The sequence below is a fragment of the Odocoileus virginianus genome, chromosome 9 (assembly GCF_023699985.2).
Source record: "Odocoileus virginianus isolate 20LAN1187 ecotype Illinois chromosome 9, Ovbor_1.2, whole genome shotgun sequence".
NCBI lineage: Eukaryota > Metazoa > Chordata > Mammalia > Artiodactyla > Cervidae > Odocoileus > Odocoileus virginianus.
The window spans coordinates 8,990,975-9,014,969 of NC_069682.1; the positions used below are offsets into that span (position 1 = coordinate 8,990,975).

General features: G+C 44.3%; 1 protein-coding gene across 4 annotated transcripts in view; it reads right to left on the bottom strand.

Moving 5' to 3' along the window:
- KIF16B (kinesin family member 16B) overlaps positions 1-23,995 on the bottom strand; it is a 279,933-nt gene that overhangs the window by 42,586 nt on the left and 213,352 nt on the right. For all 4 annotated transcript variants that reach the window (XM_070471918.1, XM_070471919.1, XM_070471915.1 and 1 more), the window contains one exon: positions 13,374-13,463. In XM_070471918.1, coding sequence (XP_070328019.1) covers positions 13,374-13,463 — 90 coding nt within the window. The remainder of the gene's footprint in view (positions 1-13,373; positions 13,464-23,995) is intronic.

The following is a 23,995-nucleotide window of genomic DNA, read 5'->3' on the forward strand; positions in this document are numbered from 1 at the left end:
CTCCACACTTTCAATGCAGGGGACATGGGTTCCACCCCTGGTGGAAGAACTAAGACCCTGCATGCCGCATGGAGTGGCCAAAAAAAAATTGAGAGAAAAATTCTACATGGCAAAACTATATGGTCAAATCAGCTTTAACCCACCTCTTGCCAGTAGACATAACTACAGGACAACTAGCAGCATCTGAAACACCCACATACTGAAGGTTTATGGTTGTAAATTTCAGCTTCTCCAGCTTTTGAGAAATGCAAATAATGAAAACTCATCAAAGAGCTGCCATAACTCTCACAGCTGACAAGAGGGAGGCATTTCTGACTACTCAAAATTAATAGCAGCTCCCACGGCCTTATAAAGAAATAATACTCACAAACAAATACGCAATTCTCCTCCAAGTTTGACTTATTAGAGGCATGAAGTGGCCACTCTTCAGGACAACCTAGATAATCAAAGGAGCAATGAGCTTCCTTTAGACCTCTGACATGCTAACATGAGGGGCTTCCCTGGTAGCTCAGCTGGTAAAGAATCCACCTGCAATGCAGGAGCTCTCAGTTTGATTCCTGGGTTGGGAAGAGCCCCTGGAGAAGGGATAGCTTACCAGCATTCTTGGACTTGCCTGGTGGCTCAGACGGTAAAGAATCCACCTGCAATGTGGGAGACCTGGATTTGACCCCTGGGTTGGGAAGAGCCCCTGGAGGAGAGCATGGACACCCACTCCAATATTCTTGCCTGGCAAATCCCCATGACAGAGGAGCCTGGTGGGCTACAGTCCGTGGGGTCACAAAGAGTCGGACATGACTGAGCAACTAAACACAGCACAGTGCCATGAGAGAACCACACAATATTTATGAGCATGTGCCAGGCGCCTAGCTCAGAGCCTGGCACATCCTAGGTTCTCTTAAGGATCTGCCCAATGAACAAGGCAGAATGTTTTGCTGGTGGTCCACATGGAACAGCCAGCAATTATAATTAGGATATTCCACCATCAGAAGCTGCTGTCCTACCATCACTGAAGTATGGAAACTAGGTGAGATTCTAGGCATAAAACTATAGCTGGAAATGTACTCAGACTTCCCTGGCAGTCCAGTGGTTAAGATTCCATGCTTCCCCTTGGGGAGCGGGGGGCAGGGCACAGGGTGTGATCTCTGGTTGGGGAACTAAGATCCTGCATGCCACATGGCACAGTCAAAAAAAAATAAATGTACTTATGAATGCACTGCCTTCCTTATATTTGGTACAAAGACTGTAATTTAAAATTCTACTCCTCCCAAAGCCAATATCAATTTTATTGAGGTATGAGCCAGGTAAGACAGATTTGAGGACATTCATGCATGTCGCAACAATTTTGCAAAGTGAGAAACATTTCAGATCTATGAGTATTTCATACTGCATTTTAAAGAAGAATTATGCAGCTGAATTAACTCAAATGCTTGTATTTTCCATCTGTTACTGTGATGCTAATTTGTCCCTTTCAGGGACTAAGAACGTGACAGAAACCTGTCATTGCCATGACATTCGATAGAAGGAACCCTATTTCTAGTTTTCATCCATGGGGTCTTGCTATGTAACAGATCTTTACAGGCAAGAGATCATCTTCTTTCTGGTCTTGTCTGGAGCACTCTGAAAACTCCCCCTTTTTGAGTGACCATGGTCATGGAGACTCTGGGCCAAGAAGAAGGCCTAGGAGTCGGAAGACATGAAACTCACCTGGGCCCCAAGTCTTGAGGTGACTCCGAACAAAACTCTCTCTGGGGATTTGATATCTCATTTCTAAAATGAAAACTGGACTACCCAATCTTTAAGGCGCCCCTGGAGTATGCATGTATGTATGTTTGTTTCATAATGTGCAATGTGCAATATGTATGTATGTTTCATAATGTGCAAATGGTTCCTACCCAGTTACAGAAGTCTCCTTGCTGGACAGGAAAGCCTACTATGAGTCTATCTTTCACAGTATTTGGTGCTCAAAGAGGCTATCAACCTGTTTTCATTGTCTAATTTTCAATTTGCTTGTCATTAATTTTGACAGGATTATTTGTCACTGGAAATCAGCTTTTAGATTTGGTGATCTATAACAAGGACTATAATAATGAAAAATCAATAACGCTCCTATGGTGGATGCAAAAGAAATGACAGGCAGCATCTTAACCAGTGATTCAAAGAGCATCATTTGGGGACTATTTTTTTCCCTAACTACACACACCCTCAGATTCCATGTCAGATTACTGAATCAGAATCTCTTAGCTTGGGGCGTGCATTCACGTATCTTGGAAAAGCTTCTTAGCTAATTAATGTCTTTCTCTCCCCAACCCACCTTTAAAAGCAGTGATTTAAATACGGATTATCTATCAGGCAGAGAGGATGGTGTAATACAAGCCACACAGTGAGATACCTGGGCCTCTGATAATGTACCAGATCAGGGAGCTGGCAGTATTCTATTTTTTGCCTACATAGCTGTTCGCTATTTAAAAATTCAAGGACGCTGAGTGCTTGATGCGGCTGAATTTATCTAAGGCTTACCGAATGCTCCCTGTGGCTGTGGTTGGTAGCTTTACAATTTGGGTGGTGAGTAGATTTGCAATTTTTATATTAAATTTGGAATGCTGGTTGTAAAACTGTTTAGAATGCATTTCAGTGATGGATGGCAGATAGCTGTCTAAGACAAATATAAAGCCAAGAGCCGGTTTCTTTTCTTTCCCTTTTTTGGTGCTGCTTTGGGGAAATTACTTGGGAAATAAAGAAGGTGAGAAATGGTCCTATCAGTACAAACTGAAAGTCCATATACAAATGACATAAGCTCCTGCCTAATCGCTTTCTTCTCCCAGTGATATTTACTGGGCACCCAGAGACTGCCAGAAGTGAGACTCAACAGTTGCTCTAACACAGCAATCTTTCATGTTCTACTCGAAGGCTCTGAAAATGCTTTTCTCCCTCAGCTCCGCACCAGGGAGAAAGGAGCCCCCCCAGGAACATGGTTGATGGATGCCGATCCTGTCTGACACTAGGGGACTCTGAAGACTCACTGTGATAACTCAGTTACGAGGCAGACAGACAGGCATGCCTGTTCCCAGTAACTTAGGCTCTCACCACACGTGGGCCTTAAAGTGCCCTTAGCATTTATTTTGATTGTACATTTTAATACTTAAAATATCCTATTTTCATGGTTCATCCTCTTGCCTCTGGGCAGAATACAAACCTGCTTCAGAATCACTATTAGCCAAGATTATAAAAGGGCCCTCAACAATCGATTCCAACGCTTAACTGCTTTCACCACGAGCTGCTTCTCTGGAGGCAAAAGGAGTCCATTAGGCTCTAGTACTAGGGAGGACTCCTTGTTGAACGTACTAAAATGAGGTCCTTCGCATCTCTGGACCTCCTAAAAGGAGCAGCTCCCTCAGTGACCCTCTGACCTCCTAGTCCCATGTCCTATACCTCATTAAATACACTCAGCCCACCAGACCACTCAACCAAGGAGGGGAGGGGGGAACGGGATGGGATACGAGCTCTTCATCATTCATTCTAATGGTTGAAAGGGAATGAGCTTTTAAAATCGTCTATTCTGCTTCTGGATGAGCTATGCTTTTGTCTTGATGGACTCTCAAGACTATGACCTGGACCCACAAGTAAACTTCACAGACATTAGACATCAACAGAAAACTCTGCCTCAGCCATAGAGAGAAGAGGATATTTAACGGGGCTCTGTTTCTGAGCACATAACTTCACTGGTATTTAAAAGGGTTATACTGATTTTAATAGAGTGGAAAATGCACAGTGTTCATATAGATAAAGAACACTGCAGCAGTGATTCACATGACCACATTTCAAAGGCATGCTCTCTGGCAGACACTGCATGATTCTTTGTAGTTACTTTCAATAACGTATTTCATCTGAGGCACTCACAATCTTTCACAAACTAGCTGTGGCGTACTCATTTTATAGATGTGGACTCTGAAAACACAGGGTTTAATTTGATGAAGATTTCATACGAGGTCAACAAAGGGGCAGGGAGAAGGGAAGCCAGGAGGAGCACTATCTTGCACAATAAATGTCAGTGCATCAAGGGGACAAACTAACTCAAAACAGAAGGCAAAGCTACTTAGGATCCAGAGGAAAACGCTAAGATGACAGAACATAAATAGATAAAAATAAAACAACAATTTTAAAACCCTTGAATAATGCGGCACCTCCATCCAGGGAGGGCTCAGCCCGCACACACAAGTGAATCTGGAAACAGACTGGGTGTAATGCTTACATACAAGCCCGGTCACCTGCAAGCAGCCTGCTCATCTTCAGTATTACTCAGGACGAATAATTTAGTTTTCTTTTTTTGTTCTGAAATTTGTCACCATAAAAAATAATGGATTAAATTTTTCTGTGATTTTTGCTTTTTCCCTGCCCACAATCCCCACACCCCCAGAGTTTCAGGGAATCCACTGACTTCTCATCCTTCCGATTCACAAGTCCACTTTGTGTGTAAATACGCCTGAGTTCCTTCTTTTTTCTTCACAGACATATGTTACACCTACTAACCAACAACCCCTGCCTGTGTTAACTGGTTCACCACCCGAGTGTATACAAAGCATCCCTTGGGGGCCCTTCAGTGGACATCATTCTCCTTAAGGAGACATTACAGTAAATAATTAAGCAAGTGAAAGTGAACAAACAGGGAGATTAGAAGACTTAGCTGAACGATGCGTAAGGAATTCTTAGGACCCTCTCACTAATGGGGTGAAGGCTCTCAGGGGTCTCAGTCACCCCGCTTCTGCATGCTCTTCCCTAACCTTGCTTTTTCGCAAACTGGGTCTTTAAGAACAGATGAACAACTACGAAAGTTCTTGGCAGAGACAGTCAGCACTTGCAGATAGGTAGATATCTTACAGAATGTACAGGGTGGTCGTCACAACATTAAAAATCCGGAAACTGCCTGAGGGGCCATCAAGTGGATTCTTGGAGCCTGATCAGGTGACACGCCAACTGTTACCAGGCACCACTGCTCATGGGAAGATCATTCCTCGCTTAACAAGTAGATAAACTGTGAGCCAGGGAAACCACAGCTATCTGGGAGGAAGCCACAGCTTAAGGCCTCTCTGAGTGAGGTGACCTTGTAATTCAGCATGTCCCGCATGCAGATTCTGGACATTCTGCCCATGGAGCTGTTCCCAGAGAAAGTGGCTCTCTTTTGCCTACGATTCTATATAGCAGACTGGTTCCTCAGGCCTCCGCACACGGGTCTCTTACCACCTAAATTATTATACCCTGGGAGAGGTGGGGCAAAGAGAACAGCGCCTAGACAGCCATGCGGACTGTGGGGTTCACTGCGGCCAGGCCCTCCCTGCGCCTGGGCCCTGCTGGGAAGCAGTGATCTCTGTCTTACATTGTTCCTGGGCCACCCGGCCTGAGCAGGGCCTACAGACCGTGTGGAGGCAGCTGATGACGTCAAGAAGATTCACATTAGATACAGGGATGGAGGTCATACGAACAATAATAAGAGTGACTATAATGAATGAACACTTAATACATAGATGCTTGATCTCAAATCCCAACACACACTCGGCAAGGAAGGCTACACCAAAGAAAAGTCAACTTTATGAAAAAAAATAATAAAGTTGATATTCATCTTGATATTCAAGCTTCATCTTGAAAATCTTAAATGGACAATGCTGTCCTCTCAGCAAAACAAGACTGACTGTGATCTAGAATGACATGCCACTGTGTATTTAGAGATGATGCTTCTCTCCTCATTTCTGTTCGGACATTGTTTGGTTAGAAATAGGAATCAGAGTTGAGCTGCCTGGGCTTCTGCTCACAGGCTGTGTCATAAGAGGCGAGTCTCGCACTTCCAGCAGAGACCACGAATGTCAGAAAGGCAGAGCACAGCCCGGCAGGATGCACGCAGTGAACGGTGAGATGTCCGTCAGGGCCGAGGCCTCGGAAAAGCTCCTTGGCGCTGGTGCAGTCCCATGGGGCCTGTGGTTAGCTCGGCTCCCCTTTCTCCAGGCGGTGTTGTTGTTTTAGGATCTCACTACGTGATTTCAACCACTACTCATATTCCCTCTTCTCTTTCAAATTCATGTGTGCTGTCTGCAGTTTCTCTTTCATAAACTGTTTTTGTCCTCATAAGGAAAAAACTGAAGTCGTGAAGCTGGACTCAGCATGGAAAAGCAACTTCCAGTCTTGGTTCTTTACATCGGGAGTCCATCTTCAGGAAACAGGTTTCTGGGAAAAGACGCCTATAACAGAATGGGAATTCCAGCCGGGCTTCGATATTCAGATCCTCCTTTGCAGCACCCAGTGTGATGGGTTTCCCATGGCCCCACTGAGTCTCGGCCCTCCTCTCTACCACACTTGCCCCTTTTTACAGGTATTTTAATTCTGGAAACACATTGAGCTTGGTCCCACCCCAAGGCCTTTGCACCTGCTGTTCTCTCACCTTCAAATGAGCTCACCTCCAGATCTTCAAGCCTCCATTTCTTTCCGGCACTGAGATCTCAGCTCAGTCTCACGCTTCGGAGATCAGCTTTCTCACCAACCCATCTACAGCAGCCCACCGCCCGGCTCACACTGTCGCAGTGCTTTGTTGTATTTCCCCATGGCACTTAGCACCATTTAAAACCCTCTTATTTACTGGGTTTCACTTGTCTGTTAATTGCACATTTTCTCTGACTCTTGAGATGGTGGGTGCAGTTGTGTCAATCACAACTGCATGCACATTGCAGGGCTGCTCCAGACAGAATTACCGCCAGATGAAAGGGAAAACTACCTCAATTTTTTTTTCATTTGAAAGCCACTTAATTTTTTCAACATGTATGTAATGCACTCTTCTTCCTTCTGAAAATAATCTTACACATGTGATCATCTCTGTTCATTAATTTTCCCTGGTACCATGCAACAGCTTCAGTTCACAGGTTAACTTATTGTTTAACTCAGGTGACTTGTCTTCTACTATATCTTTAAAGATTGCTTGTGTTGGCTCTAAAATTTTCTTTAAAACGTTGATTCAGTCAGTTCAGTTGCTCAGTCATGTCCAAATCTGCGAGCCCATGAACCGCAGCACACCACGCCTCCCTGTCCATCACCAACTCCCGGAGTCTACCCAAACCCGTGTCCATTGAGTCGGTGATGTCATCCAGCCATCTCATCCTCTGTCGTCCCCTTCTCCTCCTGCCTCAATCTTTCCCAGCATCAGGGTCTTTTCAAGTCAGTCAGCTCGTCGCATCAGGTGGCCAAAGTATTGGAGTTTCAACTTCAGCATCAGTCCTTCCAGTAAACACCCAGGTCTGATCTCCTTTAGGATGGACTGGTTGGGTCTCCTTGCAGTCCAAGGGACTCTCAAGAGTCTTCTCCAACACCACAGTTCAAAAGCATCAATTCTTCGGTGCTCAGCTTTCTTTATAGTCCAACTCTCACATCTCATACATGACCACTGGAAAAACCACAGCCTTGACTAGATGGACCTTTGTTGGCAAAATAATGTCTCTGCTTTTTAATACACTGTCTAGGTTGGTCATAGCTTCCCTTCCGAGGAGTAAGAGTCTTTTAATTTCACAGCTGCAGTCACCATCTGCAGTGATTTTGAAGCCCAAAAAAATAAAGTCTGACACTGTTTCCACTGTTTCCGTATCTATTTGCTGTGAAGTGATGGTACCAGATGCCATGATCTTAGTTTTCTGAATGTTGAGCTTTAAGCCAACTTTTTCACTCTCCTCTTTCCCTTTCATCAAGATGCTCTTTAGTTTTTCACTTTCTGCCATAAGGGTGGTGTCATCTGCATATCTGAGGTTATTGATATTTTTCCCGGCAATCTTGAATCCAGCTTGTGCTTCATCCAGCCGAAGCGTTTCTCATGATAAACTATGCCTATAAGTTAAATAAACAGGGTGACAATATACAGCCTTGATGTACTCCTCTTCCTATTTGGAACCAGTCTGTTGTTCCATGTCCAGTTCTAACTGTTGTTTCCTGACCTGCATACAGGTTTCTCAAGAGGTAGGTCAGGTGGTCGCGTATTCCCATCTCTTTCAGAATTTTCCACAGTTTGTTGTGATCCACATAGTCAAAGGCTTTGGCATAGTCAATAAAGCAGAAATAGATGTTTTTCTGGAACTCTCTTGCTTTTTTGATGATCCAGCGGATGTTGGCAATTTGATTTCTTGTTCCTCTGCCTTTTCTAAAACCAGCTTGAACATCTGGAAGTTCACAGCTCACATATTGCTGACGCCTGGCTTGGAGAATTATGAGCATTACTTTACTAGCGTGTGAGATGAGTGCAACTGTGCAGTGGTTTGAGCATTCTTTGGCATTGCCTTTCTTAGGGGTTGGAATGAAAACTGACCTTTTCCAGTCCTGTGGCCACTGCTGAGTTTTCCAAATTTGCTGGCATGTTGACTGCAACACTTTCACAGCATCATCTTTTAGGATTTGAAATAGCTCAACTGGAATTCCATCACCTCCACTAGCTTTGTTCTTAGTGATGCTACCTAAGGCCCCCTTGACTTCACATTCCTGGATGTCTGGCTCTAGGTGAGTAATCACACCATTGTGATTATCTGGGTCATGAATATCTTTTTTGTACAGTTCTTCTGTGTATTCTTGCCACCTCTTCTTAATATCTTCTGCTTCTGTCAGGTCCATACCATTTCTGTCCTTTATTGAACCCATCTTTGCATGAAATGTTCCCTTGGTATCTCTAATTTTCTTGAAGAGATCTCTAGTCTTTCCCATTCTGTTGTTTTTCCTCTATTTCTTTGCATTGATCGCTGAGGAAGGCTTTCTTATCTCTCCTTGCTCTTCTTTGGAACTCTGCATTCAAATGGGACTATCTTTCCTTTTCTCCTTTGCTTTTCACTTCTCTTCTTTTCACAGCTATTTGTAAGGCCTCCTCAGACAGCCATTTTGGTTTTTTGCATTTCTTTTCCCTGGGGATGGTCTTGGTCCCTGTCTCCTGTACAATGTCATGAACCTCCATCCATAGTTCATCAGGCTCTCTGTCTATCAGATCTAGTCCCTTAAATCTATTTCTCACTTCCACTGTATAATCATAAGGGATTTGATTTAGGTCATACCTGAAAGGTCTAGTGGTTTTCTCCACTTTCTTCAATTTCAGTCTGAGTTTGGCAATAAGGAATTCATGATCTGAGCCACAGTGAACTCCCGGTCTTGTGTTTGCTGAGTGTATAGAGCTTCTTCATCTTTGGCTGCAAAGAATATAATCAATTTGATTTCGGTGTTGACCATCTGGTGATGGCCATGTGTATTGTCTTCTCTTGTGTTGTTGGAAGAGGGGGTGTGCTATGACCAGTGGGTTCTCTTGGCAAAACTTTATTAGCCTTTGCCCTGCTTCATTCTGTACTCCAAGGCCAAATTTGCCTGTTACTCTAGGTGTTTCTTGACTTCCTACTTTTGCATTCCAGTCCCCTATAATGAAAAGGACATATTTTTGGGGTGTTAGTTCTAGAAGGTATTGTAGGTCTTCATAGAACCATTCAACTTTAGCTTCTTCAGTGTTACTGGTCAGGGTATTGACTTGGATTACTGTGATACTGAATGGTTTGCCTTGGAAACAAACAGAGATCATTCTGTCGTTTTTGAGATTGCATCCAAGTCCTGCATTTTGGACTTTTGTTGACTATGATGGCTACTCTATTTCTTCTAAGGGATTCCTGCCCACAGTAGTTTATAAAATGTCATCTGAGTTAAATTCACTCATTCCAGTCCATTTAAGTTCGCTGATTCCTAGAATGTCAACGTTCACTCTTGCCATCCCCTGTTTAACCACTGCCAGTTTGCCTTGATTCATAGACCTAACATTCCAGGTTCCCATGCAATATTGCTCTTTACAGCATTGGACCTTGCTTCTATCACCAGTCACATCCACAACTGGGTGTTGTTTTTGCTTTGGCTTCATCCCTTCATTCTTTCTGAAGTTATTTCTCCACTGATCTCCAGTATCATATTGGGCACCTACCGACCTAGGGAGTTCATCTTTCAGTGTCCTATCTTTTTGCCTTTTCATACTGTTCACGGGGTTCTCAAGGCAAGAGCACCCTTCTCTAGTGGACTGTACTGATTAGAGCTGTCTATTAATGTCTCTGCAAATTCGTTTAAATATCGCTTACCTGAAATTTCAACTATCATGCCATTTTATTAGAAAGCATCCCTAAAACGTCCTTATACTACTTCTGCCCATCACAATTTACTGATATTTTTCCTAGAATACCTGTACCTCACTACTTTTTATTTTATTTTATTTTTTCATTCATTTATATTAGTTGGAGGCTAATTACTTTACAATATTGCAGTGGTTTTTGCAATACATTGATATGAATCAGCCATGGAATTACATGTGTTCCCCATCCCAATCCCCCCTCCCACCTCCCTCCCCATCCCATCCCTCTGGATCTTCGCAGTGCACCAGCCCTGAGCACTTGTCTCACGCATCCAACCTGGGCTGGTGATGTTTCACACTTGATAATATACATGTTTCAGTGCTATTCTCTCAGATCATCCCACCCTTGCCTTCTCCCACAGAGTCCAAAAGTCATTTCTATACATCTGTGACTCTTTTTCTGTCCTGCATATAGGGTTATCGTTACCATCTTCTGAAATTCCATATATATGTGTTAGTATACTGTATTGGTGTTCTTTCTGGCTTACGTCACTCTGTATAATGGGCTCCAGTTTCATGCATCTCATTAGAACTGATTCAAATGTATTCTTTTTAATGGCTGAGTAATATTCCATTGTGTATATGTACCACAGCTTTCTTATCCATTCGTCTGCTGATGGGCATCTAGGTTGCTTCCATGTTCTGGCTATTATAAACAGTGCTGCGATGAACATTGGGGTGCACGTGTCTCTTTCAGATCTGGTTTCCTCAGTGTGTATGCCCAGAAATGGGATTGCTGGGTCATATGGCAGTTCTATTTCCAGTTTTTTAAGAAATCTCCACACTGTTCTCCATAGTGGCTGTACTAGTTTGCATTCCCACCAACAGCGTAAGAGGGTTCCCTTTTCTCCACACCCTCTCCAGCATTTATTGCTTGGAGACTTTTGGATAGCAGCCATCCTGACTGGCGTGTAATGGTACCTCACTGTGGTTTTGATTTGCATTTCTCTGATAATGAGTGATGTTGAGCATCCTTTCTTGTGTTTGTTAGCCATCTGTATGTCTTCTTTGGAGAAATGTCTGTTTAGTTCTTTGGCCCATTTTTTGATTGGGTCATTTATTTTTCCGGAATTGAGCTGCAGGAGTTCCTTGTATAGTTTTGAGATTAATTCTTTGTCTGTTGCTTCGTTTGCTATTATTTTCTCCCAATCTGAGGGCTGTCTTTTCACCTTGCTTGTAGTTTCCTTTGTTGTGCAAAAGCTTTTAAGTTTAATTAGGTCCCATTTGTTTATTTTTGCTTTTATTTCCAATATTCTGGGAGGTGGGTCATAGAGGATCCTGCTGTGATTTATGTCAGAGAGTGTTTTGCCTATGTTCTCCTCTAGGAGTTTTATAGTTTCTGGTCCTACATTTAGATCCTTAATCCATTTTGAGTTTATTTTTGTGTATGGTGTTAGAAAGTGTTCTAGTTTCATTCTTTTACAAGTGGTTGAGCAGTTTTCCCCGCACCACTTGTTAAAGAGGTTGTCTTTTTTCCATTGTATATTCTTGCCTCCTTTGTCGAAGATAAGGAGTCCATAGGTATGTGGATTAATCTCTGGGCTTTCTATTTTGTTCCACTGTACCTCACTTCAAGTGGTAACTGCAACATAGCATGCATATTTTTAAAGTGTCAGTTATTGTTATATTTTCCTGGTTTATTGTCAAGCCTGCCTGATATAAATTTAAGATGCAGAAGAGAAGACCTTCTGGTTCTTGTCTGCTACTTATATTACGAGAATTTACAAAAATGTGCCTGTGTAGAATGGCGTTGAACTAATGGCACTGAAAGAACTGATGTGAAGTAAGTAATGGAATGAAGTTACACACACACACACATATATATTCCTGGTAAAATTTGTATCCTTTTGTTTCAAATAAATTGCTTCTCCACCTATTACTGGTGTGGGAATTTAGAAAGCTAACATGAAAATCTATACATTATTAAAGTACTGATATAGTAACTTACCATCAAGTAGTTAATGAGCTGCAAAGCTCACTGCAAAAACCAGTTGTTCTGTACATAATATGTACACAATTACTTCTTCTTATTGTCAACATTAACTTGGGATAGGAAGAGTAAATTGCAGAAACAAACTTAATAACAACTCTGATGTAGTTACTTTCGGAACTGAAGCCTCTTGGGAACACTGAGCTAAAATTCATACCTGAAGCTTCTTCAATTTTTAACTGCATACTTACTGTTATGACAATGACTTAACAACAGAATTTCAGAGATAACTCAGTTTTTCCTGGACCCAAGATTCTTCTGCACATCAAGGAGTTACTTTATTTACAAAAAGGAATTCTTCTTTATGTTGTATCAGATAACAGACAGTAGAAGCCACGGAGGAAATACTATGTAATTAACATGAAACAAGCTAGGGACACATGTAGGATTAAATTATTTTTAGAATATTAAAAGAAACTATAAAAATAGGGCTAAACAGCCACACTTACGGAAAGCAGGCTGAAAAGACAATGACTAATGACTGATTTATAGTAAGTTCAATTCAAAATTCCCAAAGAGCAATGCCTACACAAGGCTTCCTTTAATTGGAGCAAAAATAAACAAAAAGTAAGAATAATGTGTATCTCTTGGAAAATGCACATTAATTTTAGGAATACCTTCCTTTGCTGAAAAGTATTAAAAAACCAGTCTTTGTCCAAATTTTTAAAAAATGACTACTAATGTATCCACACACTCTGGGTATCTTATCAGATGCATGAAATGCCTCCTTACTTCTAGATAATTCTGTATTTACTATCCATCTCCCCTGCATGTGTGATGGCAAATTAACTTTTATGACTTTACTCCTCATTATGTGGAAGTCTAAGCATTAATTTTTTAAGGGAGGGGCAAATTCATACTGAAAAATGTATTACTATTTCATTTTAAAAGATCTCACTCATGGTTGGGAAGATATAAATTGATCAAAATATTTATTTAAAATACATCATAAAATTAATGAAAAGGATAGAATTCACTTACTGTTCCTTACTATCACCAAAATTCTGTGTTCAGAAAGATGTCTAAATTGTGTAAAATACAAACAGAACAGAGAACAAAAATCAAAAAGCTATCTTTGAAAGATGAGTGACTGAAGTAAAACTTGGTGACATGCATAAGCTAATACCTAAAGAGGAAGGAGGGGGCATTGATAGGGCAGCCAATGGCATTTACTTTTTAAAACAGATCTTCTTAATTGAAAATAACTATGTCATAACTCACCTCTGCATACTTCAGTTTCAGTGTTTTATGCATTTCTCGGAAACGACTGTATCGTCTGAACACGGTCCAGGTCTCATCCAGGACAGTGATCTATTCATGGGGAAAAGCGAAACAAATCAGCATTAATTAGAGGAAAAGGTGACTCAGTTTCTTTAAAATAATTTACAAATTAACAAAAAGTGATTAGCATATAAATTTCCCTGGAAGTGAAAACATTAATCTCGCGACACCAATCAGCCTTATAAATAATAACTGCTCTGCTGACACATGCATCTCTGCTTCCCAAATCTTGTTACGAGGACGCTCCCCTGTAAAGTGAAGGACAGAGTCTCCTCTTCAGGGCTTATCAGAAGTTCCCGCAGCTCTCCACGTGGGGCGCAGAGAGCAAAGGTCACAGCGGGACCTCTCAGAGCGCTGTGCCCACACAGAACGCTTGCACTCTTATAAAATGCAGGGTCGGTTCCAGATGCCACCACCACGGACAAGAGAGAAGCAGCAGCAAAGAAAGAGAGGGATGAGGAGAAGGTGGAGGACGAAGAGGAAAACGAAGAAAGAAAAAACTGTCTGCATGCCAGTGATCGTCAGCATCCAAACCCACACAATCGCCTGCTTTGTTTCGGGGGCAGACTTCCCGGTCCAGCCTCCACCGGGCAGAGGCGCTCACTGCTCCTGCTGGCTGATGTGTCCTGTGGGCACTCTGGCACCCATCGATCATACACCCAGGTCGCGGGGACCTGAAGAAGCTGGGAGACACCACCCACCTCTGCGGCTGCACTTGAGTCACCAATTCCCATCGCACCCCCACCACTGCTCCAGACCCATGTCCCCAGCCGGGAGACAACTTTTCTTTAGATGTCGCACAGCAACTTCAAGGTCAGCTTGTCTGAAACAAACCCAGCCATTCTCAGTGCCGGTCACGACCACCCACTGAGCCACGCCAGATGGACGCTCGTCCAGCTGCCCCAGCACACCACAGTCAGACAAGCCCGGGTCCCGCGCCTTCCTCGGGGTTCTACCTTCTCAGCCTTTGCCACCACCGCCGGCTCACTCTGGGCCACCAGGTCCCACGGGGCCTTGGCCGAGCCTTCCACAGTGTCCCCACCCAGCTGCTCCCATCCCTCCCCTGCACCACTGACGGGGAGCCCTCTAACACTTGAATCTGATCCTTCTACCTCCACCCGTTAAGTCCCCAGAAGCTTCACGCCGTTCCTAGAAAAAGACCCACATTTTAGACCTGTGCCCCTCCAACAGCCTCTGCCCGTGGGTGTCTCCGCTCATGGGCACCCCCGTAAACCGCACACTCTTTTCCACGCTGGCCTCTGTGGGGGCCACACCCCTGAACCAGAAACCTCACCCCGCGCGTGAGAGGAACACCCTCCTCAGGCTGGTGATTCAGCCTGATTCGCCCACATGGAAACTCCAGGGGGTGAGCAGGGAAGTCGGGGATCAGCAAACCACCAGGATCGGCCGGGGCAGGACACCCATGCAGAGCCCTTAGGAGGAGGGGCAAGCCTTGAGTCTCAGCCTCAAGGTTCGCTCATTTTCCCAAGTGGCAAATGAGACGATTTGGGGTTGTACAAGGATGTACATTTCAGAACATTCATCATCTGGCTCTAGATTCATCATTTACAACAAAGCTTCAATTGTAGCAGCTTTCTTCCTGTTTCCTTTTAAAAAGACATTTAAATAAGGAAAAGAAAAAAGGTAAGTAGGCTAACAAAAAAGCATTTAGCAAAAATGGTACCAATGTCACCAAAAGTTGGGAAATACTGCCCCTGGCAGCTCGGCTGGGGGCCTTCTTCCAGGCTCTCTCCTTCTCAACAGACCCCACCGAGCACAATCAGCAAGGGGGGAGGGCTTCCTTAGGGCAGGAGCACAGCCGTTCACCAGCCTGGCTGGACACAGAGCAGGTGGGTGTGATACTGCCTGCTTGCCAAGAAAGCCCAGCAATTAATGGAACTACACCTGTGACCTGGGAGCCGTAAGATGCTGGATGCTTCCCGGGAGACCATTCTGTCCTGGAATTCTGGAATCTACAGAAAGTCGCGGAAGAAGACTGGGTCCCCCTCCTCCCTCAGATGCTAATACTCCCTGGATCTCTGAGTGCTTCCACTGTTCCTCTTCAACTCATAGTCAATCATCTGCAAAATCCCCCCATCCCTAGCCTCTTTCGGGAACATCCCCTTCACCTTCACTCTGACTGGTCACCAGGGGACCCCTCCCGACGCAGCCCTCTCAGTAGGGACTCTGTTCTCCCAACACTCCGCATCCCATCATCCCGGGAGGTTGGTGGACACGCTTGTGCTTCCACCCAACTTTTACGCTGCTCCTCTGCCCTCTCTAAACGCCCCCACGTGAAGACCACGCCTTCAGATCTTACCTTTATCCATCCTTCTCACAGGCAATTCACCTCACTTACATCCCCGACTCCTTGAACATCCTGGGTTTTGCTCACTGTCATCTGCTCCCAGGCTACAGAAGTCCTGCCATGAATCTTGGTAATTAAATCAATGACAGATGATCCCTCCAATGCCCTGACCTCCTGTTCTTTGACTTCTGTCCTGGTTCCTTCCTCACCCAACGGGAAAACCATGGGCAATCATTACAACCATCCCCTTACATTCAACCCCAAATCTCTTCGTCCTGGCTCTTGAAATTCCCTCGACTAAGCTAAACCACAACCTTGTTTAAATCCGACTGTCTGCTTATTCCTGGCCTGCAGCTGTCTAGCAGGATGGGGCTGCAGGAACACACACCACCAAACGGCCACCTGGTTCTACTTCAGTCACAGTCACCATTCTGGAGTCAGCCAGGATGTCTCCCACCAGTTGGTTACGCCACATTTCCCAACTCCATCCACTCTCCCACTCTCTTGGATGACAGTTTTCTAAAGTTACCCCATCTTTCTCCTTGAGCCTTCATCACCCCCACTGCCCCGTCCTCCACACCTTTCTCAACACAGCAGCCAAAGCAATCTTGTTAAAAACTGCCCGAAGGAGCCATTTCTTTGCTCAGATGGGACATCCTCTCAAGGAGTCGACAGTCTGTCTCCTCCCCGGCCTCGTCTCTGGCTGTACTCTCCCTTGCTCACTCTGCCTTCCTCGCTTATCTGGAATCCATCAAACATGCTACACGGTAAATGTGGCCTCAGGAAGCGCATGTGTGATTTTTCCTTTTTCTGGAATGCTCTTTCCATATGACTAGCTCCAGCACGTCCTTCAAGTCTTTGCTTAAAAGCCCACTTTCTCAGCGATGCCTCCTCTGGATATACTACTGCATCCCCCCCACCCCTTATTCCCCTTCTCCACAATACTTACTCCTCGTATTTTTCTACTAAGCACGTCTTCCTACCTAACATGGTACAGTCATGCCTTCAAGATACTATGGGTTGGGTTCCACAGTAAAGTCTACATTGCAATAAAGTCAGTCACATGATTAAAGAGACATGCCTTCAAACAAGACATACGGATGGCCAACAATCACATGAAAAGATGCTCAACATCACTAATTTTTAGAGAAATGCAAATCAAAACCACTGTGAGGTTATCACCTCACACTGGTCAGAATGGCCATCACCAAAATCTACAAATAAAACATGCTGGAGAGGATATGAGGAAAAGGAAACCCTCTTGCACTATTTGTGGGAAGGTTAATTACTGCAGCCACTATGGAGAACAGTCTGGAGTTACCTTAAAAGACTAAAAACAGAACTACCATATGATCCAGCAGTCCCATACCTGGGCATATGCTCTGAGAAAATCATAATTCAAGAATACACCAATGTTCATTGCAACACTATTTACAACAGCCAGGGCGTGGAAGCAAACTAAACACCCATCAACAGATGAATGTATAAAGAAGATGTGGTACAAATGCACAATGGAATATTGCTCAGCCATAAAAAGGAATGAAGCTGGGTCATTTATAGGAACATGGATGGACCTCGAGTCTGTTATACAGAGTGAAGTAAGTCAGAAAGAGAAAACCAAATAATATACATTAATGCATATATATGGAATGTATAAAAATGGGACCGATGAACCCATTTGCAGGGCAGGAATTAGAGGCAGAGAACAGACTTGGGGACATGGGAGCGGGGAGGGGAAGGGGGGACAAGTTGAGCGAGTAGCACTGACATATATACACTACCACGAGTAAAACAGACAGCGAGTGTGAAGCTGCCGTGTACACGGCACACGGAGCCCAGCTCGGAGCTCTGTGATGGCCTGGAGGGGTGGGAACGGGGTGGGTGGGAGGCAGGTCCAAGAGGAAGGGGATGAACGTATATGCACATAGCTGAGAAACTAGCACAACATTGTAAAGCAATTGTATTCCAGTTTAAAAAAAGTGAGTCACACAAATTTTTAGTTTCTCAGTACATATAAAAGTTACGTTTATATTACACTGCAGTCTATTAAATGTGTGTGTAATATATTACGTCTAAGAAAACAATGTTCATACCTTAATCATAAATACTGCTGAAAAATGCTAACCTTCATCAGATGACTTAAAAGTTGCCACAAACCTTCCATGTAACAGAACAAAACAAAAAACCCCTCAGTATCTAGGAAGGGCAATAAAACGAGACATGCCTATATTTGTTTACTTGGACGTCTCGTTTCTGGCTCTCTGCCCTGCTGGAGTGAGCCCCAGGAGAGCTGGGATTTCTAGCTGCTCTTTACCGCACCTTAGAAAAGGACCTGATGCAGCGTGAGCATCCTGAGGAAGAGCTGGAGGGCAGAGCCTCAAGATGGGCTGATCTCAAACGTCGGGCTCAGCAGCAATGAGTCAGCAGGGCCCGTCTCCATCTCTCTGGCGGGAGAGACGGCCTTAAGCACAATCGGGATTTGGATGTGGACGTGGGGAACTGGACACCAGCTTGCGTGACTCTGGCCTGCACCCTCTTCTCATTGACTTCACAACTCATTAAGTCGGATTGCACTTTGAAACCTCTAACTAATGCAACAGCTACTTCAAAACTACCTCCTAATTTGGGTTTCATTCCTCCTTCCCACAGTGGCCCCAGAACAAGGGCTTTATAAGGGACAGAAATTTCTCTAACACCTTGCATGTACCAGATCCTCAGGAGGACAGGCACAGATGAATGATTCCCCAGGCAGCAGAATCAGGGTGTTTGGGCACAAGATGACAGGACAGCAAGAGGACGTAAAATCCCCAGGAGAGCCCCCCGACCAAAAGCATGCGATGCCCGTCCTCCTGCTCCTGATATCAGCCCCCGGGGCTCACAACGCGAGGGGGTGCTGCCATGGTGGGGTGTGGGGCTGGGAGGAGACTGAGGAAGACACTCACTCACACCCTGATCAGAGCACATGTCACAGGACATTAATTGTAGAATTAATCTTTGCCTCATCAATTTATATAACCCACAGTAATTACATCGACATCTGTCTCTCTGCCCTAGAAGATGTAAGCCCTCTAAGAGAATGGGCCTTCGGTGGTAGCTGGGGTGGCGATGGAAGGGCTCTCACTGAAGAATAAATTTATTGAGCTATTACTCTGTGTTGGCACCACCTCAGATGCTGGTGGTTTTCTGAGCAATGTCCTTACGGTTATTCTGCTTTTCGAGGAAGGTAAGGCGCCACTCTCTTGGCTCCATTAACTCTCTTCTGGTGGATCCTCTGAGGTTTCTCTGAATCAGACTATTTTCATTAGTCACACAATAGTATCTTTTTGTTTGCTTTCTCTGTACTGAGACAAGGGTGCATTCTTGATATATTTGTAATCCAAGTTTATACTGAGGCATGCAGAGATTTCTAAATTCTTTACCCTTGAGGTTTTCACCTGAATCCAAGTTAAACACAGGGATTACAAAGGTTCAAGCTTCCTGCTCTGTACATAAAACACTTAAATCTCCCCCTTATGCATCAACATGTAAACAAGATGTGGACAGTAGCACAATGAATGAAGATCACTGTGAGCACCACAGAAATGGTGGTCACCTCCCCGTAGGAAAATGGTCAAATCCCTTTTCTGTGATGGGGACACCTTCATGCCTAGAGCTGGGGAAACAGCACATGTGAAATTTAGGGAAACCCAGCAGAAAGGAGAAACAGCCATTAAAGTCCTATTTTGCCCCAAATTAAAACTGGGCCTGGGATGAGGTGCTGCTGCAGAGGGGAGGGACAGAAGAGCAGCACACCCAACACATCAGGTCACAACAAGCAACTATTCTCTGCCACGCTGAGAACGCTGGGCATCAATGCTGCGTGCCTTTGAGGACCGAATTCATTACTTCTCTCTCACTGAAAGGTCTGCAGATACAAATCCATCTTTTCTGGGCCATAAAATGATCAAGCACAACTTAAACACCATAAACGTGTCCACAAGATGAACTGCGTTCACTTATGAACAATTCTCAATTGAGTACTTTCCACAAATTTATGTTATATACATATTTTGCTGGTTTAAGGATTGTCAATCTCAAGACCTGTCATCAGTATATATTTGCTTGTGTAAGAGGAAAATCAACAGTTTTTCATTCAAAGAAAAATACTCTAACTGGCCCCAAGTAAATAAGCAGTTACTCACAGAGGTCTCCTCAGCAATGTTTATCTTTAAACAATGTTTGGAGGAGCTGCAATAAGTATAAACAAAATTCCTTGTATTCCTTGTATTCAGTAACAGTTTGCAGGAAATGGTCTAACAACACCCTAATATATACTAAAACAAGCTTTATTAGATTTCTGAAAAAAAGACTCTTACGCAGTAACATAACTATGAACATGCTTGAGGAAACATGAACATATTACAAATATCTGAATCTGTGTAACAGTAATACATTAATTAAATTCTCTTCAAACACCAAGTGGAACTGCCCAGGAGGCAGGAGGAAGCCAGCTGCCCGTTAATCACAGTCGGCCATGCGGTCCTCCTCACCCTGGTCAACCTCTAGGACGGCCTAGGCTCTCTGAGAACACACGGCCCAGCGCGCTGGGATTTCCAGTGGGGATGCTCAACTCGCGTGTGCTGCATCCGGTATCTGCCTCTGCTGTGATGCCCCAGCCTCTCACGGTCTCCCAGCCCTTCTGCTCCTCTGATCACTCACCGGGAGCCCAGGGCGAACTGCAGGTCACTCGTCCTGCCCCGAACTCTCTGGCTCCCTAGACCTTCTGGTGGGGCCCCATCAGAGTAACCCTTCTCTCCTGTGTGCTGCCCAGCACTGCTGCAGACAGCCCCACAGCGCCTCCACAGAAAGGCAGGAAACACTGGCCCTAAACATGCACTGTCTTAACTGCACTCAGTACTCCTGGGCCTCCCCTGTGGCTCAGCTGGTAGATCATTCGCCTGCTGTGTGGGAGACCTGGGTTGGACCCCTTGGTTGGGAAGATCCCATGGAGACGGGAAAGGCTACCCACTTCAGTATTCTGTCCTGGAGAATTCCCTGGAGTATAGTTCACGGGGTCCCAAAGAGTCGGACACGACTAAGTGACTTTCACATCTTAACTCCGCAGGCACTCCTACATGGAAATCCTTCTAAATTACACTTTCTGTGATGAGAATTTCTAAATGTTCTACATTTTCAATTCTCACAGATGGTGATATTTTACTGAGATGACTAGGGTCACCCAAGCCCAGCTTCTGAGCGGTCGCTTCACCCATCTAAGAAAGATGCTGTTGCTTCCGTCTTTCCCCCTCCTTCAGCTTCCCTTCATCAGCCTCCTAGGCTTCTGCCTGAAAGCAGCTACCCCCCAGCGCTGACCTCAAGCAGTATTACTTCCTGTTACCAAAGCATCATCTGAGCCCATCTGCACATGGGCTTGTCCCAGCGCCCCGCTCCCCTCTCACTCCCACGTGCGAACAGAAAACCTAAGTCTTCCCAGGTGCCCATCACGAGCCCCCTTGTTCTGTTCTTTCTCCCACTTCACTGACCTTAGAGGATGTGAACTGATTATTCAGCTCTTCTGTTCCTCAATGTCTTGATACTTCTAGTACAGTCTTTAAAAAAAAGGTGTTACAGGTACCAAATAAATACTTCTTAAATAATAAGTGGGTGAATAATAAAGACAGTGGAGCCCAGAGTCTCTTCGTTACACACTTTTCTGTGATTTCCCCATTCCCTTTTTCTATCTTGAACTGTGGGCAGTAGAATGATCTGCAGCTCAGGCCTTCTCTAATTTACTTATAAATGTCTAAAGCTTTTGGACAACAGATGCTAGAGGTGATAAGAAAGTAAAGAATCATAAAATTTTTAAAAAAATGTCATTCACGATTCCTTTGGAGAAAGGAGCCTTGGTTTAGTGATAAGTGATTTGGGCGTAAGAATGAGCACAGGTAGGTAAGAAAGAACTAAAACCAACACATCAAGAAACAAGAGGTGGTCTCTGAACTGCCTTTAAAGGGTGGGTTCTATTAACTGAGGAGACTTTTGTTTCTGAACATTATGTCCCCGGGTATGCAGGCGTAGGGATACAGGCCAAGGAAGGAGGTTGGAGCTGACAACCCCCCCACCCTTAGTGGGGGGTGTGGGGGGCAGCAGCTGCGGCTCCCAGGGGCCATCTAGGAAAGGGGGGATGCTGGTATTTGGGGGAGAACCTAACTGTCTAAAGGGGTATTCTGTTATTTACTCTGAGATGTAAAACGTTCTCCCTCCTCTGGCTCCCTGGGGAAACTGCAGCAAAGCCGACGTACTTTTCTTTCTAGGGACCCAAAGGAGTGCTGAGCTCTCAGCCCAGTGGACACGAAGGAAAAGACACTGTGTCAGCGACTGTCCTGGAGGCGGAGGGATGGGTGTCACCTGAACCTCGTCCTGTAACCACATCGTGAGTTCCTGAGCTGAGCTCACATCCCCTCCATGAAGTGTCTGTGAACTTGAACCGGAGCTCCACTAACTAGAAATCCCACCTCCTCTGCACCTGTGGGAACATGACGGGCCCTGGCAGGAGATGGTCTTAGAGGCAACCGCAGTGTGTGGGGAGAGGGAGGTCTAAGGTCCAACCTTAGATTCACCCCCGCCTGCTGATAACGTGGAAGGGCGGCTATGGGGCTTAGAGAATGAAGATTCCAGAAAGCCACGCAGATATAACGTCACTCTGCTTTATGACGTGGGAAGCGCCGCAGACATCCCCTGTGTAGATGCATCACCAGCAAGTAAAGAAGGTGCCTCGGAGCCTCTGAACCCAGTGCGCCAGGCAGACAGGAGCCTGGCATCCCACTGCTGGTTACAGAGCACTCTGCACGGCAGGATGTGATGCAAAATCAAACAAGGCTTTGGAGTTGGCCCAAGCCTCAGCCTTCTGCAGTAACCAGAAGGAATGCACCTTCAAAATAAGGATAATACCATTTATCTCAGTACACTTTAAATGGTAATTTGAAGGTAAATTTGAAAGAATGTCAAAAGATTCGAATATTCTGATGAGATGGATGCCTTTCAAATCCAAGATCATTACTAAGGAGTACTTCTCCCTTCCCTAACACCTCTGAAACAGGTGAGGAACAGGCAGGACTGTAATACCTTAAAGTTGTGGTAAATTGGGAGAATGAAAGCCTAAGCAATTTTCCTTCAAATTACTCAAATATTCAGAGGCAAAGCACCAAATGCAAATTATCCAGCAGTCATCACTGGAGAATGGAAAATGAAAGGCTCTGGACTAAGACAGACCTGGATCCTGATTGCAGCCCAGTCACTAATTAGCTGTGTGACTCTGGTGAAATTATGCAACTCCTCCAGCCTTAGTTTTTCCATCTGTAAAATGGACTCCTAACCTATCACTAACACCTAACCTATAACTGAACTAAAAAAAGTGAAGCAACTAGAAGAGTGTTGGGGTACTCAGTACATAGTAACTGCTGTGCCCAGGATCACCTTACTGAAAAAACCCTTTTATTACACATACTGAAAGGCCAGGGCACCCGTGGACAGCAACTGCAAAAAGGGAGTTCAAACCATTTTATGATTTCTTTTAAAACAAACTTTATTCTAGGAAGAGATGTAAAACTCCCCAAATTCTGAAATGAAGAAATATTAATAGATTCTTATAGCACAAAAACAAATTTGAAATGGAAATCCAAGGTAGGATCACAAGGTGATAACTGCTTTTCCTCTGGGCTTATGAATCAATCTCATCTCTTCTTCATCATTTCTCATGCATGCAGTATTGCCTTGGTGAAGATAAACAACTGCCCAAGTAAAAACATGAAAGATGAGTTGTTTTGTATTAAAATGGGGACAGGAAAGATGTTTATTTTTTTTTTAGTGAAAGACAACATTCTCAAAGAGATGGGAGGCATGCTTAAAAAACAAATTTAGGATAATATATGATTCTTTTAAGTCCTAATGTTATTTCTTCCACTTGATATTTATGTTTGAAAATAGTCCACATACTATTTGAATCTAGATGAACCACAGCTCATGCGACCACCCATCCATCTCACCTCTGTGAATACACATGTGGGGAGATCATCTATCAGTTACTAATAAGCAGAGATTCAGATGCCAACACACAAATCCTTCTCAACATTTATATTCTACCAAGTTGGGGATGTTTCTAGAAGATGTATGTGCGCATAGTTTATCTAACAGACCAGAATGGCTCTTATTTCTGTTCTGCCAAATAAAGAGACATTTCCTGACTCTAAATGTGATTTCTTCAGCTCCCAAACTG